Source organism: Panthera onca, chromosome B3 (assembly GCF_046562875.1).
Source record: "Panthera onca isolate mPanOnc1 chromosome B3, mPanOnc1 haplotype 2, whole genome shotgun sequence".
In the NCBI taxonomy this organism is placed as follows: Eukaryota; Metazoa; Chordata; class Mammalia; order Carnivora; family Felidae; genus Panthera; species Panthera onca.
In genome coordinates this window covers 52,241,332-52,259,461 of record NC_138344.1, presented here as the reverse complement: position 1 = coordinate 52,259,461, position 18,130 = coordinate 52,241,332, and the positions used below count along the sequence as shown (strand labels likewise).

At 39.9% G+C, this 18,130-nt stretch overlaps 1 protein-coding gene and 1 non-coding gene across 2 annotated transcripts in view; one reads left to right on the top strand and one right to left on the bottom strand.

Moving 5' to 3' along the window:
* TMOD3 (tropomodulin 3) overlaps positions 1-18,130 on the top strand; it is a 79,723-nt gene that overhangs the window by 27,098 nt on the left and 34,495 nt on the right. The window contains exons 2-3 of the mRNA XM_060618514.3: positions 7,094-7,295; positions 13,103-13,259. Coding sequence (XP_060474497.1) covers positions 7,170-7,295; positions 13,103-13,259 — 283 coding nt within the window. The 5' untranslated portion in view covers positions 7,094-7,169. The remainder of the gene's footprint in view (positions 1-7,093; positions 7,296-13,102; positions 13,260-18,130) is intronic.
* TRNAK-CUU (transfer RNA lysine (anticodon CUU)) lies at positions 2,377-2,449 on the bottom strand. The gene has a single exon. It is a non-coding gene; the product is annotated as a tRNA-Lys (tRNA).

Genomic DNA, 18,130 nt, shown 5'->3' with positions numbered 1-18,130 from the left:
TTGTGGAGGGGTATAATTATTGGTAATGAGAAGGACTAGGTTACAACCATGGGGATGTCAGTCTGAGGCAGGGCAAAGACTGCACCATCAGAAGAGAGAAGGTCGAGGAACTCAGAGTCGAGGTGTTGGAAGGGTCAGCTGTGTAGATCTTAAAATCGCTGGTTGCTGGGTACCAAATTCATGACCATCTCTTCTTTAGCAGTTTGACTCTAAGCATGGAAAATATTGGAAAGGAAAGAAGTTAGAGTAATTGTATAATGTTTTTTTAAGAATCATGACAAATTATTTGCTTCTTTCGTTTTTTAGATTTAGCTCTTTGCAGAAGATGATACCAGAAATGGTATTAACCAAAACACGTGCTTTGGTTTAGCATACAAATATGTTAAAGACCGTAGCCAACAGTTGTTTTATTTAGTAATTTGTAGTTGGCTTATTTATGTTATTTGTTCAGTTCATTGGTGGATATTCAAAAATTTGTCCAAAAATTATTCAACAGTTGTCATATTAGAGCAGTTCACAATGTGAATCTCAAAACCATCCTGAAAATACTAGCCAAGAAACTTTGTTTTAAAACCAGACTGAGAAATAGAGGTGACATAGAGCCATATTAAACTCTTCAGAAAAAAACAGGTATGGAACAAAAAATTAATACTAAGTATTAACTGAAAATAACATGGGAGTCGTTCCTAAGTACATCTCTCTCTTTTTTTTTAAAGAATAACTACTTTTAGGGTGCCTCGGTGGCTCCGTCGGTTAAGCACCGACTTTGGCTCAGGTCATGATCTTGAGGTTCGTGAGTTTGAGCCCTGCGTCGGGTTCTGTGCTGACAGCTTGGAGCCTGGAGCCTGCTTCGGATTCTGTGTCTCCCTCTCTCACTGCTCCTTACCCACTCATGCTTTGTCTCTCTCTGTCTCTCAAAAGTAAATAAACATTAAAGAATACTGTTTGTTTTTTTTTTTAATGTTCATTTATTTATTTTGAGAGAGAGAGAGCACACACACAAGCTGGGGAGGAGCAGGGAAGGAGGGAGAGAGAGAATCCCAAGCAGGCTCCACACTGTCAGTGCAGAGCCTGATGCAGGGCTCCATCTCATGAACTGTGAGAGTGATCATGACCTGAGCTGAAATCAAGTCGGATGTTTAAACAACTGAGCCACCCAGGTGCTCCTCCCTTTGTATATCTTGTCCTTACCTCTGATAACGAATCTGTGAAAAGTCCTTTTAGTTTGCTTACAAAATCTGTCACACATTTATCCACTTCTCTCCATATCCACAGCTACAACCCTACAACCATTGCTTCTCACCTAAATAGTAGAGGCCTAGAGTGGGAGAGCTGCTAGGGACCTTTTGGTCCTGACTCAAAAGTCACCTTTCAGAATGGTCTTTTTTTTTTTTTTAAGTTTATTCATTTTTGAGAGAGAGAGAGAAAGAGCACAAGCATGAGAGGGCCAGAGAAAGGTGGGGGGGGGGGGGGGTGGGGAGAGAGAGAGAGAGAGAGAGAGAGAGAGAGAGAGAGAGAGAGAGAATCACAAGCAGACTTCACACTCCACACTGAGCCTGATGCAGGGCTCGATTCCACGACCCTGGGATCATGACCTGAGCCAAAATCGAGTCACGCTTAGCCAGCTGAGCCACCCAAGCATCCCTAGAACAGTCTTTCTGAACCATTTGAAAGTAACCTTCCTGATCCTCATCTCACCCATAGCATTGTCCTTGGTTTTTAATTTGTAGTATCTATTGTATCTGATATTATGTTGTTCCTTTGTCATTTTTTGTCTGTGTGCCACCTTCCAAGTAAATTAGAGCAAGGAACTTATCTGTCTTGTATATTGTGAATGCCTGTTGTTTGAAACAAGTCAATTCCAGGTACAGGGAGCTCAAAAGTATTTGTTGAATGAACAGTAAATGTATTGGAAAACAAATATTCATATGGGATCTTGAGAGAAAAATTTCTGATCTGGTAGGTAACCTAGTTCAGTATCCAGGGGTCCTAGAAGAAGCCACTGAGGAAAAAATGCACAGTCTTGAGCCTGGTACATCTGAAGAGTGAGGCTTGGTGCCTCCTGAGGAGGAAACTCGTTTCTTTACCCAAAAGGAAATTTAAAAAATTTTACTTCTAATTTATTTATTTTTTTAGTTTGTTTATTTTGAGAGCATGAGCAGGTGAGGGGCAAAGAGAGAAGGAGAGAGAATCCGAAGCAGGCTCTGCACCATCAGCTTAGAGTCCGATGCAGGGCTCAAACCCAAAAACTGTGAGATCATGACCTGAGCCAAAATCAAGAGTTAGAAGCCTAACTGACTGAGCCACCCAGGTGCCCCCTCCCCAATTTTTAAAAAATATTTAATTAATTATTATTATTTTTTAAAGTAGGCTCCATGCCCAACGTGGGGCTTGAACTCATGACCCTGAGATCAAGAGTCACATGCTCTACCAACTGAGCCAGCCAGGCACCCCAAGAAAATCAAATTTTCAGAGCTCTGATGACTGACAATCAGATGTGTTTTGCTTTGTTTTAACTGGGGTAATTAGACTGTGGAGAACTTTGAATAACAAGCCAAAATGGGTTGACATGAGGAAAGAGAAGGTGAATAATACAGAGGCTCCATAGGATTAGCAGAAGTATCAAAGACTAATTATCAGTGCTTTTTTAATTGCAATAAGGGGAATAGAGTTAGGGAGAAGGACACTAGATATCTGGGGGGGAAAAGGGGGAACTACCAAAAATGGGAAAGAGAGCCTGATGTATGATCCAATTCAGTCAAATTTGACTTAACTACATGCACCAGGTACTGTCCCTGGTGATGGCAAACCAGTAAGGAGGGAGATACAGGAGAGAATGTCTGCTCTTTAAGGGTCTTATTGTGTCTAGCAAGGGAGACAAATGATGATTTCTAATATGGGGTCATTGTTGGTTTGACATGAGATAGATATCTTTAGGAGTTACTGGCCAGCCAGTCCATGTGTAAGATTTCACATGGTGATCCTCAGCCTTGCTTTTGTAGAAACCTGATTCCAGTAGGTGCCTAATATCTTAAAAAGTGACCCATGCTGGGGCGCCTGCGTGGCTCAGTCGGTTAAGCGTCCGACTTCGGCTCGGGTCATGATCTCACGGTTCGTGGGTTCGAGCCCCACATCGGGCTCTGTGCTGACAGCTCAGAGCCCGGAGCCTGTTTCAGATTCTGTGTCTCCCTCTCTCTATGCCCCTCCCCAACTCATGTTCTGTCTCCCTCTGTCTCAAAAATAAATAAACATTAAAAAAAATTTTAAAAAAAAGTGACCCATGCTAACCATGCACATACAAGAGTGGTGCATAAGCCAAAATATCAGTTTATTAATTTACAATGAGGAAAGCTATGTGAACAGCCAAGTTTTAATTAGAAGATTACTTAGCATGGAGAAGAATAAAGGGAAGTAATGGGGTGATGTAAATGTCAAGTGACATCAAGCTTTGGTTGTCTGATGCTTCTCCATACCAGGACTGTACCTGCAGTGGGAGCTAATCACTTTGCTGGTCAGGACACCATGCCTCCCTTGTGATTAATGAACATGGCCACAATTGTTTGATGAACTGCATTTTCTTACATCTGCGTGCTTACTGCCTTCTTTAGTTATGTTACTGCCATTTTGTAGTAATTTATTCTATCTGCTTCTTTGGGAAACAATCTCTTACCATTGTATGTTGATGTTATCAGCTATACCCTTAAGTTTTGAAGATACTGAGGTATAATCTGTGGTTATAATGGAGGTATATACAAGGATAGTGGCAACATAAATAAGGAAACCATTAATACCAACAGTTAGCAAGGATGAACAACTTGAATTGTCATGCACTGAATCTTCTAGGAATATAAATTGATACAACCACTTTGAAAACAGTTTAACATTACCTAGTACAGTTGAGTATTACCATACCCTTTCCCTAGCAATTCCATTCCTAGGTTTCAATAACTTGGAGAAACTCTTGCACATGTATACCAGGAAATAGGTAACAAGATTGTTTATAGCAGAAAAATAGAAGGGGACAACTACAAGTTCAGTCAAATGTTCATTTATACAATGAAACACTCTACAAAAATGAAAATGGAAGTGCAGCTCTAAAACAGTATTCTGTGAAACAAGCAAGTCACCAAAAAATACATGCTGTATGAGTCCATTTGTATAAAATGCAAAAAAAAGAACAGATCTAAAACCGTTAAGGACATGTCATGTAAGGTAAAACCAAAGAGGAAAGCAAAAAAATGGTTAATTCTTTGGTTAATAGTGGTTAAAAGAATGGTTAATTCAAAATTCAATCCAGTCGCTACTTTTTTGGGAGAAGGAGATGCAATTGGAAAGGGGAACATGCAAGTCCTTGTAATGTTCTCTTTCTGAAGCTGGATAGTGCATTCATGGGTATTCATCCTGTCATATTGTCCACAGTGTCCACTAGTGTCTTACTAGTAGGATGACTGTTAAACTTTTGGCCCCTACTGGAACACCTTTGAGAGTAAAGGGAGGGGATGCTCAAAATAATTAAAATAATATTTCTTTGGAAATATTTGTAACCCCCAAATATTTGTAACCCCCAAAATAAATTATATTAAACCACATTAAAAACTTTTTTATAATGATTGTCTAGACATTAAAAAAATAGCATAAGCTAAATAATTACTCTTGGTATGTGTTCATATACTTTTATCAGTTTCTTAACAGTTACCTGTCTCAAATACCATGTCATTGGTATTTTTATGAAGTGAGTATTTTTTTAATGTTTATTTATTTTTGAGAGAGAGAGAGAGAGAGAGACACAGCATGAGCAGGGGAGGGGCAGAGAGAGCGGGAAACACAGAATATGAAGCAGGCTCCAGGCTCTGAGCTGTCAGCACAGAGCCTGATGCAGGGCTCTAACTCACAAACCATGAGATCATAACCTGAGGCGAAGTTGGACGCTTAACCAACTGAGTTACCCAGGCACTCCTATGAAGGGAATATTTTTTCAAAATGTTCTTATTTTTTAATTTTTCCCCCTAAAATTGCCTGCCACCTTCAAGGTTGTATTTGTTGGTTAACATATTTGAAAATGCTTATACCTTCTATTGAATCTTCTCTGCAGAGTGTTTTTTTCTTTTTTTTTTGAGAGAGAGAGAGAGTGCGTGTGCGTGTGCGTGTGTGTGTGTGTGTGTCTCAAGCAGGTTCCATGCTGAGCGTGGAGCCCAACTTGGGGCTCAATCCCACAGCCCTGAGATCATGACCTGAATCAAATGTTCAACCAATTGAGCCACCCAGCCACCCCAGAGTGTATTACTTTTAATTGAGAAGATATATTCTCAAGATACTTTGTGAGCTTAGTATCTTAAAGTTGGAAGTATACAGTGGAGGTTTACCAAACTTAGTAATGATAACAATGATGATAATATGTTCAAAAAAAAAAAAAAAAAAAACCACACTGAAAAAAATCCGGAATAATTGCTAAGCCAAGACAGATGAGATGCCAAGTAGAACAGGTATAAGCCAAACCTGTCTTGGGCAGTTACACAAAATGCCTGCAGTTTAACATCTGCATAAGCACATTTCTGTTAATTTGCTTGTTACTGGACCCATGTGGCTGCTAGTCAGGGCACTAGCTGACAGACCCCTGTGGTGAATGTTCCTTTCTTCTTAAGAGATGAAAACACGTAAAAGGATCCATAAACTGTTACTGGTTTGAGAAGGAAAATATATTAGTTTAGATATTAAGTTGGAAAACCTTGGGAGAGAGGAGTAGTAAAGGGAATACATCCACACTTTGAAGTACTGAGTGTTCTGCAGCCGAGTAAAATCGAGCAAAATCTCTAAGACTAAGGATTATTTCTTGTTCACATAGGAACATTTTATGAAACAAATGATCCACATTTATGGCTAGAACTTAACAAATACTTTATTTCTACTTTGCATGTTTTGTGGAATTTATTCAAAGTATCTTTTCCTGAAAAAAAAAAAAAAAAAAAAGAGGGTAGAGTGGGAGAGAGCCAAAGCATAAGAGACTCTTAAAAACTGAGAACAAACTGAGGGTTGATGGGGGGTGGGAGGGAGGGAGGGTGGGTGATGGGTATTGAGGAGGGCACCTTTTGGGATGAGCACTGGGTGTTGTATGGAAACCAATTTGACGGGGCGCCTGGGTGGCTCAGTCGGTTAAGCGTCCGACTTCAGCTCAGGTCACGATCTCGCGGTCCGCGAGTTTGAGCCCCGCGTCGGGCTCTGGGCTGATGGCTCAGAGCCTGAAGCTTGCTTCCGATTCTGTGTCTCCCTCTCTCTCTGCCCCTCCCCCGTTCATGCTGTGTCTCTCTGTGTCTCAAAAATAAACGTTAAAAAAAAAAATAATAATAATTAAAAAAAAAAAAAAAAAAAGAAACCAATTTGACAATAAATTTCATATATTGAAAAAAAAAACAAAGTATCTTTTCCTATGGAACAGTTCTGTATCTGGAAAGAGGCTGCTTGTTGAGTTTTACCTCATTTGGGAAAGATTCACATGGTGAGGAAATGACAAAGGTCCTTTCCTATAATGAGACTTTGCTGACCACCTTTGCCAGTCAGTGGGTGACGTATCCCAGCATGGTTTTAAAGAAACATTTTCAGAAAGCTGTAATTTTTCCTGTAAAAACACTTTTTCAAAAAAATCTTTTGTGCCTTTTCAAAACCTATTTTTTTCCAGTGGCAAGTGGCTACTCCTCAATGGGGAGTGTATTAATATCCCCCTTTATTAATGGTGAGTCAGAAGATAATGTTCTCCTACACAATTTACAGTAAAACAAATGTGTCTTAAACATATTGTGCTTAAGCAAAGTTCTCTGGTAGCAATAATTTGAAAGTCACTGATGAGAAAATGTTTATTTTGGCACACATAATGAGTTATTTCCTCCTAAAACTAAGTTATCAGAAATTCTAAATTCTATCAAATGGTTCTTTTAATACATTTGAATAAGAGGTAAGGACACTGAATGATTCATAGACCAGGGTAATGTGTGATGGATAGAGACTATATGACACATAGAAATTACATTTCACTTAATAATAGATCTAAGTAGGTGGAGATGACTTAATATTTTTAAATGTTTGTTTCTTCTCTCCATAGCTTTAAGAAAAAGTAGAAATCACTCCTGACTGTACTGAATAGCAAAAATTAAGTGACTTTTCCTGTACTGCAAATCATGGCACTACCATTCCGGAAGGACTTAGAAAAGTACAAGGACCTGGATGAAGATGAGCTCCTTGGAAATCTATCAGAAGTAGAACTGAAACAACTGGAAACTGTTCTTGATGATCTTGACCCTGAGGTAGGTGCTAATGAAATAACTTTTCAAACCCTTTGAAACTAAGTAACTTATTTGAGCAGTTAGCTTTTTCATGACTTTTCTCAGATACCCCTACATTTTCTCTTTATCCAAATGAATTTTTTGCCTCTTCTTAGTTCCCTCACTTCTGCCCCCACCTCTCCACTCACATGCCAATATATCCTAAACCATTTTCACCAACACCCTTATTTTCAAACATCTGAAATTTCCTGTCCTCTACGAAATCTTTTCTCTTTGGGCAGGGAGCAATGTTTTTGGTAAAATGAAGCAGATAATTAGGTCTTTGATTTATGTCAACCTCTGTGCCTCTTCAGAGCTTCTATACTATGATGGCCCTTGTGTAGAGTGTCTCTAGAAGGTTCTTTGTGACTTTAAATCTTTTTTTTTTTTTTTTTTTTTTTTTTTGAGAGAGAGACAGAATGTGAATGGGGGATGGGCAGACAGAGAAGGAGACACAGCATCTGAAACAGGCTCCGGGCTCTGAGCTGTCAGCACAGAGCCCAATGCGGGGCTTGAACTTGGGAATGGAGAGATCATGACCTGAGCCAAAGTCAGACGCTTAACCAACTGAGCCACCCAGGCGCCCCGTGACCTTAAATCTAATTGTTACCATTCTAAAAGCTGCTGACCAAATTGAGTAAGTTTCTAGTCATTAGTAGAGTAGACCTAAGTAGATTCTCAGCAGTACTGCAGTCCATATGGAACAGACCTGAATATATGTATATACGTTTTAATTTGCAAAGTGGGGGGGCACCTGGGTGGCTCGGTCGGTTAAGCGTCCAACTTCGGCTCAGGTCATGATCTCACGGTCCGTGAGTTCGAGCCCCGCATCGGGCTCTGTGCTGACAGCTCAGAGCCTGTAGCCTGCTTCAGATTCTATGTCTCCCTCTCTCTGCCCCTCCCCTGTTCATGCTCTGTCTCTGTCTCAAAAATAAATAAACGTTAAAAAAAAAAAATTTAAAAAAAAAATTGCAAAGTGGGTGTTATTTGTCTTATAAATTACACAAGGCTAAGGTAGAGTCCCTTAACACCTGAATTGTTATTCTCTGGTATGTACAGGGTGGGGGGTGGGCGGGGAGTCCTTGAGGGGAGACCCCTAAGGTTATGGCTACTTACCCTGAAGGTAAGGGTCATTTGCTAGGTTTCTTCTCTTTACTACATGCTTCTTTATGCTGAGACATTGATTTTTAGTGTCTTTTAAGAATTGAGATAGAGTTTGTTTTATAAAATTATTCTTGTTACTACAACACATTTATTTCCTGCTGGAATGTTTTTGAATTTTTATTGAAAATTCTCCTTTTTTCAGCATTACTTCAGCACTTCATTAATGTGTTTATACCGTAGATCAAAACCCTTAACTGTAATTGTTATCACAAGGAAAAGTTTGTGGTACTCATAAGTCTGGGGGTAACCGAGGATAACAGTGCTGTTTTGATCCTGTCACAGCAGTCTCTTCTACAAACAGTTCAACCTATTTAGACCTGTTTCAATCAAGTGGTTGTAGAACTGGCAGGAGCCTAAGAGCTCATCTAGTCCAGAGTTCCTTAACCTTGACACTACTGACATTTGAAGCTGGATAATTCTTTGCTATGGGGGCTGTCCTGTGCATTGTTAAGTTGTTCAGCATTCTGGCCTCTACTCACTACATGCCAATAGCACATCCCCCTGTTTACAAATGTACCTGGGATTTTTTTTTTTTTTTTAATTAGCTCTGGTAAGATTACAGACATGGAGGAAAAAAGAGTGTATTTCTTATAGTCCTCAAGAGGGAACATGAGAAAACACCTGATTTCGTCAGGAAGCAGAAGCAGCAAGGAGCAAGTATGGCCCAGAACCATTCTTGTGGTTTCCGAGGGAAGAAATGGGTGAGACGGGATTGGCAAGTTTGAGCAAATTTAGGATTGGATAATTTGAGTAATTTCAGTGGTCTCTGGGCCACAGGAGTAGTCTCCAGTTGTCCAGTTACCTGGTCCTGGGTGATTTAGGGCAGGAGCAATAATGGTTTGCTGGGTGAGAGATAAAGGAGGTGGTTGGGATATGGGCTCCAGATTAGTTGGTTTTCATTTGGAAAGCCCACTGCTGGGTGGAGGGCCGAGGAAGTTGTTTGCTATCCTTAGGAATTAGCCAGCTCCCAAGATGGCAAAGCATCATAAAATACAGAAAATAGAAAACATGATTAATGCTTCCTCCCCTTAGTCATGACAACCAAAAATGTTTGCAGACATTGCCACTTGTCCCCTGTGGGAGCACCTTGGTTGAGAAACATTGATCTAGCACTTGCCTGTGTTTTATAGATAGAAAACAAAAGTTAGGTGACTTGATTCAGTTACTACAATTAAGGAAAGAACTGAGACTGGATCCCTCACTGCCTGATGGCTCCCTGGCAGAGTCTAGTGACCTTTCTGCTAAACTGCAGTGAGTCCCCTATTAATACTTGGACTATGCTATACATGTGAAAACTGATGGTTTCTATTTTCTTACTTGCAAAACCATGAGGCCTGCTTCGTTTATGGGGAGGTTTGAGTTCAAACCTCTGGGTGTATTTTGCCAGTTCCTCAACCCCAGTTGAAACTCCCCCAACCTCAGATACTGTTAGTTGAGACTGGAAGAACGATGTTTATTGACAGCATGCCGCTTGTGGGTAAAGTTTTGGGCAAGAGTGCCAGTGAAAGATGAGGTATGAAAAGAGTGCAAGGGTAGTAGTGTCCACTTCTGGCAGAGAAAAGCCACTGTAACTTATAAATCTCAGAAGATAAGAGAAGGGCAGATAGAGGTTGTATATGGTTCCTTGTTACATTTTGGAGGGCTGTTTTACTTTCCATATGCTGCATTCAGTATATTTATTTGCCAACCTACTGCATTTTCTCAAAACATCTATCTCTACAAGATAGCCAGCCAGCCTAGGCAAAAGCTAATTTTTTTTTTAAATTATTTCCAAGGCTTGGAGTATATATCATTACAACAAAATTGTACTGTGAGGAAGAAACATACTTTTTAGTGGCAGTCATTTTAATGAGATCTTTACCTGGTATGAAATAATTATGATCTAGTAACTTGACTAAAGTATACTCCTAATAAAGCATGGTTGATGAGTTTATAGCCTCCAAAGCCAGTTACCTGTCACTTATTTTGTGTTCAAAAATGTATTTAAGGAGCCAGGATTCCAGCTAATGTATCATTTAAAACCTATGTTTCGGGGCACCTGGGTGGCTCAATTGGTTGAGCATCCGAGGTTGGCTCAGGTCACGATCTCACTGTGAGTTTGAGCCCTGCGTTGGCTTTGTGCAGACAGCTCAGAGCCTGGAGCCTGCTTCGGAATCTGTGTCTCCCTCTTTCTCTCTGCCCCTCTCCCACTTGTGCTGTTTGTCTGTCTGTCTGTCTGTCTGTCTTTCTCTCTCTCTCTAAAAAATAAACATTAAAAAATTACAAAAAAAACCACCAAACAACCTATGTTTCACATGATTTTGACCTGGCAGGTGGAGTAGTGCAACTCCATTACTACCCCCATGAAAGAGCAGTAGGTATTATTGATGGTGATGGGAAGTAACTTTGATTAATTTGCCTTAATGAGCATTTTTCTTTAAAAGTGTTCTCAAATCTTTATTCAGTAAATATTTGGGGAGCAACCAATAGATTCCGGTACTATGCTAGGCTTAAGGTTATAAAGAGTAAGCAAAACAAATGTGGTCTTTGCCCTCATGATGCAGATTGGTAGGAGTGGGGGAGGTAGGCATTAATTAAATAATCGTACCATATTAGTATAAGAGCATATAATGGGAGGTTAAGAAAAGCCTCTTTGGGGGAATGGAGCTGCAGTCTTAAAAATGACTAGCAAAAAATGGTGGACAGAGCATTCTAGAGAAGGTCTTTGGTAGAACGAAGTGTGTGGCAGGCACAGGGAAGGAACTAGGGTTAGTGTGGCTAGAATGAGGAGGGTATGTGAGGTGAGGCTAAGGTAAGAGATAATGGAATGGGAATGAGGGATGATGTGATCCAGGGAAACCAGTCGGGAAGTTAGTATAATATTCCCTGCCAGCTTGATCATAGCTTGGACCAAAGTAATGATGTTGGAGACGGAGAGAAGTAAATAGACAAATGAGTTTTTTAGGAAGTAAAAATGGGTAGGATTCTTCATGCATAGTTCTCAATTTCCGAGTTGGTGGGTAGAAGTCTTGTTTCTTTATTATCTTCCTGTAGACAATTTTGAATTACAAAACGCATTCTTAGTGCAGGGTTAGGAACAGACCTCCTTTGTATTTCATATTTATAGATGACCTTTCTGTATAATGCATACCATTACATGAGGAGAGCACAAAGGTGAATTTTATGAAAATTATTATGGATCTCAGCAAATGGCCACAGTTGAAGTGCTGTATTTTCTAGTTATAAAATGTATATTCCCTATTATTATCTATATAAGATCTCCCTTTATAATGAAAATTATAAAATCCATGAGATTCAGCATTATGGAAGGTGTTGGCAAAAGAAGGCTGGCCCTTTTGTGTGACTTACCGGGCTGCCTTCCATTTCTAAAGCAAAGGAATATCTAGGAACAGTGAGACAAGGCAGTATCACCTCTTTGCCTTTCTTTCTTCTTTTTTATTTTTTTTTTTTTATTTTTGAGAGCAAGAGAGAGCATGAACAGGGGAGGGGTAGAGAGAGAGGGAGACACAGAAACAGAAGCTCCCTCCAGGCTCTCAGCTGTCAGCACAGAGCCCATGGTGGGGCTGGAACTCACAGACCAAGAGATCATGATCATGACCTGGGTTGAAGTCAGACACTTAACTGACTGAGCCACGTAGGCGCCCCCCCTTTTTTTTTATCAGAATTTTTTAAACATTTATTTTTGAGACAGCACAAGCAGGGTGGGGGGGGGGCAGAGAGAGGGAGACACAGAATCTGAAGTAGTCTTCAGGCTCTGAGGTGTCAGCACAAAGCCCGAAGCGGGGCACGAGCTCACAAACTGCAAGATCATGACCTGAGCTGAAGTCAGAGGCTTAACTGACTGAGCTACCCGGGTGCCCCACCTCTTGCCTTTCGATGAGCAAAAGGATGGAGCTCACATTGTCTAATCGCCACTTGCTATTCCTGGACTTCGTGAAAATTCAGAGTAGGAACTACAAGAGACAACTTTAATCCATTACCTTGCACCCCTTCCCCACTCTCAGTCCCTCCATGCTCTCAAAAAGATTGTACCCACATGGAACCCCAGAGATACAGCTCTTGTTAGGAGGACATCCATGTGCCTTGGTGCGTGAGTAGCAATGGCGGTGGTTGCTGCAGTACATCCTAGTGCTGATGTACATCTATACATACAGTGAACCTTTCACATTAATGTTCTGATATCCTACTGTATGGAATGCATGTGTTTATATGAAAAAGCCTTTACCACGAAATAGAAGTCGTTATGAAGGAATATGGTGTATATATCATTTAGAATTCTTTTGTAATAGAATTATTTTCTGTATATGCTTATATGCTGAGCAGTTATTAATCATTAAGAAAACTATTTTTTATTACCATGCAGGACATTTAAAAAGTAAGGAGTGTTTCCTTCTAGTAGAACTTTCTGAAGAAAATGTTTATGTGCTTATTTTAATAATGTAAGTGAATTCTACCTAATAAAGAAAACTTTGTGTAGAACACTTTTACATTGCTGCCCTAAAATGAAACATTTAATGCCAGTATCACATTCTGGTCTATAAGTCTTTCTTAAATGGGTGATCTGTGGAAGCATATAATGTTGGCATTCTTGGTGGTCATAATGGCTGATTCATTCTCTTTGGCAGAATGCCCTTCTGCCTGCAGGGTTCCGGCAGAAGAACCAGACGTCAAAGTCCGCCACAGGGCCGTTTGATAGAGAACACCTCCTTTCATACCTGGAGAAGGAGGCATTGGAGCATAAAGACAGGGAAGACTATGTGCCCTACACTGGAGAAAAAAAAGGTAAACTTTGAAGTCATTATTCGATAGCATTTGATTTTTCTTTTTATAGGTAAGGTAGGTCTGGAGAAATAATGTTTTTAGAGATGCATCTGACACTGTTGACTTAGAAACTTGTCAAGTAATCTGGCACTTCATTTGCATTTTTCATCAACTTGGCCAGTAAGTTCCTTCTGAATGATTTCTGAGATTTTATTATACAGTGATTTTATATAACACTCTAGTGTGCTGAGGTAAAAATTTTAATTCACTAGTATATTTCAGAATGGAAATGATGTCAAAGCAGTGCTCTGTTCTAACTCCTGTCTTTAAGGAGAACTGTCATAAAATAATTCAGGCCATATTTTCAAAGACTCTTTTTAAAGGATACCCTACAGCCTTCCTTAGTAATTCATAGTTATAATTGTCAATGCTTCATAACCATTACTTTCAGGAGAGTTTCTAGTCCAGGCCCCTCCCATTGCAGAGTTTGACCTTAGGTAGCCTCAGTGGAGACTGAGTATAGCCATATATTTTAAAGTTCCATATATAACACAACATGAAGTAGATTAAGCTACTCAGCTTTCAGTGCGTGTTGGCCTGCAGAGCCAGAGTCTGCTTGCACCCTTGTTGAGGAGATCATGTGTGGAATACTGGCGAATGGTGGCAGCGGTTGCAGGATCTGCAGATTACCTCTTCCAGGCACTGTTTTTACACCTGAATCCTTAGTAATCCAGACAGAAAGAAGGTTAGAGCATAGTGCTTTCTTCTAGTTAGGCTTTAGCTTTTTATTTGGGAAGGAAGCCCTTCTCAGGAATTTGGCCACAGCTCTGTCACGTGGCTACCCCTTAGTGGCAAGGGAAACTTGAAAATTCATTTTAGCATTCTAGCCTCTGTAACAGAGGAAGGCTAGTGAATGATTTTTGAGTGGGTAATTCACGAGGTCTTCATTAAACCTTTTTAAAATTATCTATCATCCCCAACTCATTTGCTCTTTCACTAGTTTATCTAGTTCAGCCCTTTATCTCTAGTTTAGCATCATTATCTTAGCTACTTTCATTAGAGTTCTCTAGAGAAACAGAAACAGAACCAAAAGGCTCTGTGTTGGGGAGGGGGTGAGATTTATTTTAAGGTATTGGCGCGTGTGATTATGGAGGCTTATTAAGTTTGAAATCTGCAGGATAGGCCGACAGCCTAGAGACCTAGGGAAGAGTTGCAGTTCAAGTCCAAGGGCAGTCTGCTAGCAGAATTCCTTCTTGCTCAGAGACGATCAGTCTTTGTTCTGTTAAGCCCTTCAGCTGATTGGATGAGGCTCACCACATATGGCTTTACTCAAAGTCCACTGATTTAAATGTCAGTCTCATTCAAAAACACCTTCACAGAAACACCCAGGATAATATTTGACCAATTATCTGGGCACCATGCCCAGCCAAATTGGCTCATAACGTTAACCATCACACTACTGTTAGAGATGGGAATGTCTTGTCCTCAAATGTTTAGGGCCAGAAAAAGGATTGAAAACCAATACATAGTTTTGAAGTATGGAGAATCACAGAGATGAACAAAAATGTCAGTTCCTTTGTGTTTATAACAGAAAAGACTACTGGTTATGCTTTCATCCAGACAGCCATACCTATAACGTCACAGTGCTTATAGCTTCAATCCCATTTATACAGGAGAGTATGACTCTATGAGAATAAACATTGGTTGATCACATTTTACTATTATGTATGTTTTAGATGGACTCAAATGGAGGTAGAAATGGAGGGAGAGATATGAGAAGAGAGATGGCAGAAAAAAATAAGGAATTTGAGGACAAAAAGAGAAAATAAGAGATGTGAAAGAGCCGTGTTTGTCCTAAATTGACCCAGGAAGCTTCCCAGTATGCTCTTGTTTCATAATCTCCAGTTGCCTAGAGAAAGATCTTGGAGGATTAGAGGGAGTAGGAAAGAAGGTAGAGAAGAATTGTGGAAAACAAGAAAATATCAGAGGGGAGAAATGATAGAGGCAAGGAATATGGGTGGCAAGGAAAAAAAAAATGTATCTTCCTTCAGCTGGAGTGTGTAATAATTTTGTTTCTTTTTATAACTTATTTATTTATTTTTGATTTTTTTTTTATGTTTGCTTTTGAGAGAGAGAGAGAGACAGAACATGAGTGGGGGAGGGGGAGAGAGAGAGAGACACACACACCCAGAATCCGAAGCAGGCTCCAGGCTCTGAGGTGTCAGCACAGAGCCAGACACAGGCTCCAACCACAGACTGCGAGATCATGACCTGAACTGAGGCGGATGCTTAACTGACTGAGCCACCTAGGCGCCCCTATTTTATTTTTTTAAGTTTATTTATTTTATTTTGAGAGAGAGAGAGATTGTCCCAAACAGGCTTTGCGCTGTCAGCACAGAGCCGGATGTGTGACTTGAACTTACAAACCATGAGATCATGACCTGAGCGGAAACCAAGAAGAGTTGGATGCTTACCTGACTGGGCCACCCAGGTGCCCCTAAAATTGTATATTTTTTTAAAGATTTTATTATTATTTTTTTAATGTTTATTTATTTTGAGAGATTGAGCAAAGGAGGGGCAGAGAGAGGGAGACTGAGCAGCCAAAGCTTACAGTGCAGAGCCCTGTGTGGGGCTTTAACTCAAACCGTGAGATCATGACCTGAGCTGAAGTCTGATGCTCACCCAACTGAGCCACCCAGGCACCCCATTTTCTAACTTCTAAAAATTTTTATCTCATTTCTTAGACTTTGGCTGGGTATGAAGTAAACAGAAGTAGTTGAGTTAAAAAGCAGGTAATTTTGCATTCATAGTCAGTTTTTATAATACATTCACTATTTTTACTGCTTCTTGTAGCTTTGTCGAATACTATTTATGGGCAGCTATGATGCAATGACTAAGACTAGCATTTTTAAAAATAATGAACTTTTTCCTGAAGCATAACATGCTTACAGAAAATGCACAAATCAGAAGGATATAGCTTGGTGGATTATATAGTGAGCACTGCCATGTAGTCGCTACCCGGCTTCTTCCCACTTTTCTCTTTGTTTTCAGAGGTAACCACCATCCTAGCTTCTTTCTATCTTTGTTTCTGCACATGTGCAAGTAAGGTGGGGGAGGAGAGAGAGGGAGGGACAGAATCCAAAGGAGGCTCCGTACTCAGCATGGAGCCCACCATAGGACTCAGTCTCACAACTGTGAGATCATGACCTGAGCTGAAATCAGGAGTCGGACACTTAACTGACTGAGCCACCCAGGTGCCCAACCATCCTAGCTTCTAATACAATAAATTAGTTCTGCCTGTTTTGAAATTTATGTAAAAGGCATCATACAGGCTGAATATCTGCTTTGCCTCATTCATACAGTTTTTGTGTGGACCAGATTCGTTAATGGGTATAGTGAAATCACCATAAAAATCCTTTATGGTGTAGTCATTTTTTTTTTTTTTTTTAAGTTTATTTAGGGAGAGACTGTGAGTGGGGGGAGGGGCAGAGAGAGAGAGAGAGAAAGAATATGAATCCCAAGCGGGCACCATGTTGTTAGCATGGAGCCCAATACGGGACTGCAACTCATAACAGTGAGATCATAAACTGAGCTGAAATCAAGAGTTGGATGCTTAACCAGCTGAGCCACCCAGGTGCCTCTGTGGTGGTGTAGTCATTTTAAAGGATCGTAAGTGTGATGTTATTACCAAACAAGGGACTTTAATTTCTGTCATGGAGGAGTGGTCCAGGACCACAGAAATGAGGTTTGAATTTCAGGAATCCATGTGATGGGAGCAAATACTACCACCCTAGACTGGGTGGGTCAAGTCTTAGAAGCCATGTTACAGTGTCGTAGACCTGGAGAAGCACAAATTAGTCTTCAACAACTGGGAGACTTTCGTTGTAGAGCTCTACTTTGAAATACTGTAGAGCTAAAAGCCAGCTCATGTTCTCTAATCTACCCTAGGCTCTCATCCTTAAATCAGTTAGCTTTAGTTATCCTTAGTCACTAATATGCCTTCCTTTCTTTGGGTCTCATCCTCAAGATCTTGATCACTTTCTAGAAGATCCTGAGAATAATTCATCTACATCTTATTAGCATACCTTCCAACTGAGCTAAATGTGAATCGCCTTCTTAGCTCTGAACATCCCAAAGCTTTTCTTTCTTTTTAAGGTGTATGTTTTTTTAAGATTTTTAAGATGCCTCTCCTATGACTTTTTATCCTAAATACCTAGATTGAGTCCCAAATTTCTTAATAGCTTATTTCATAGGAGATAGATTTTCAGATTGAGGATGCTTTTAGGCAGTAGAGGTTCTCCTGGTTCTTTATGTTAAAAAAGTTTGCAAACCTGTTAAGGCAAGTATTTTACTTTTTTGTGTACTTGGACTAGTTAGAACATGTAAAATCTGCCATTAATCTCTAAACTTAAAAAAAAAAATTTTTTTTTACACTGAGATGCTATGTTGCAGAATTCAGTGCCCAATGACAGTATTAGCTGTCTTTGCCAGTGCATGTTATAGCAATGTCCCTTAGTTCCAAGTTATGTGCCAAAATCACACAGTGATCTCACATTGTAATTATTGTCAAAGATTGAAAAAGATGACCACTCATTTTTTTAAGCAAAAAATTGGGAACCACTAAAAGGATTATCCAATCATTAAAGTTGACTGCTTCTCCTATTCTGAGACTAATTAAATGATTAATTATACTTGTTCACTGAAAGACACGCCCTCTTTGTGGAGGTAAAATTACACAGAATTGGTGTGACCAAAGGGAATCAACGTAAAACTGAAAATTGGACATTTCAGGATTTTTTCTTTGGACAGAAACTGTATACTCATGCCAAATTTTGTTTTTCTAGATCATCTCAAAATGGTTTGTTTTTTGGTTTTTGTTTGTTTTTGTTTTG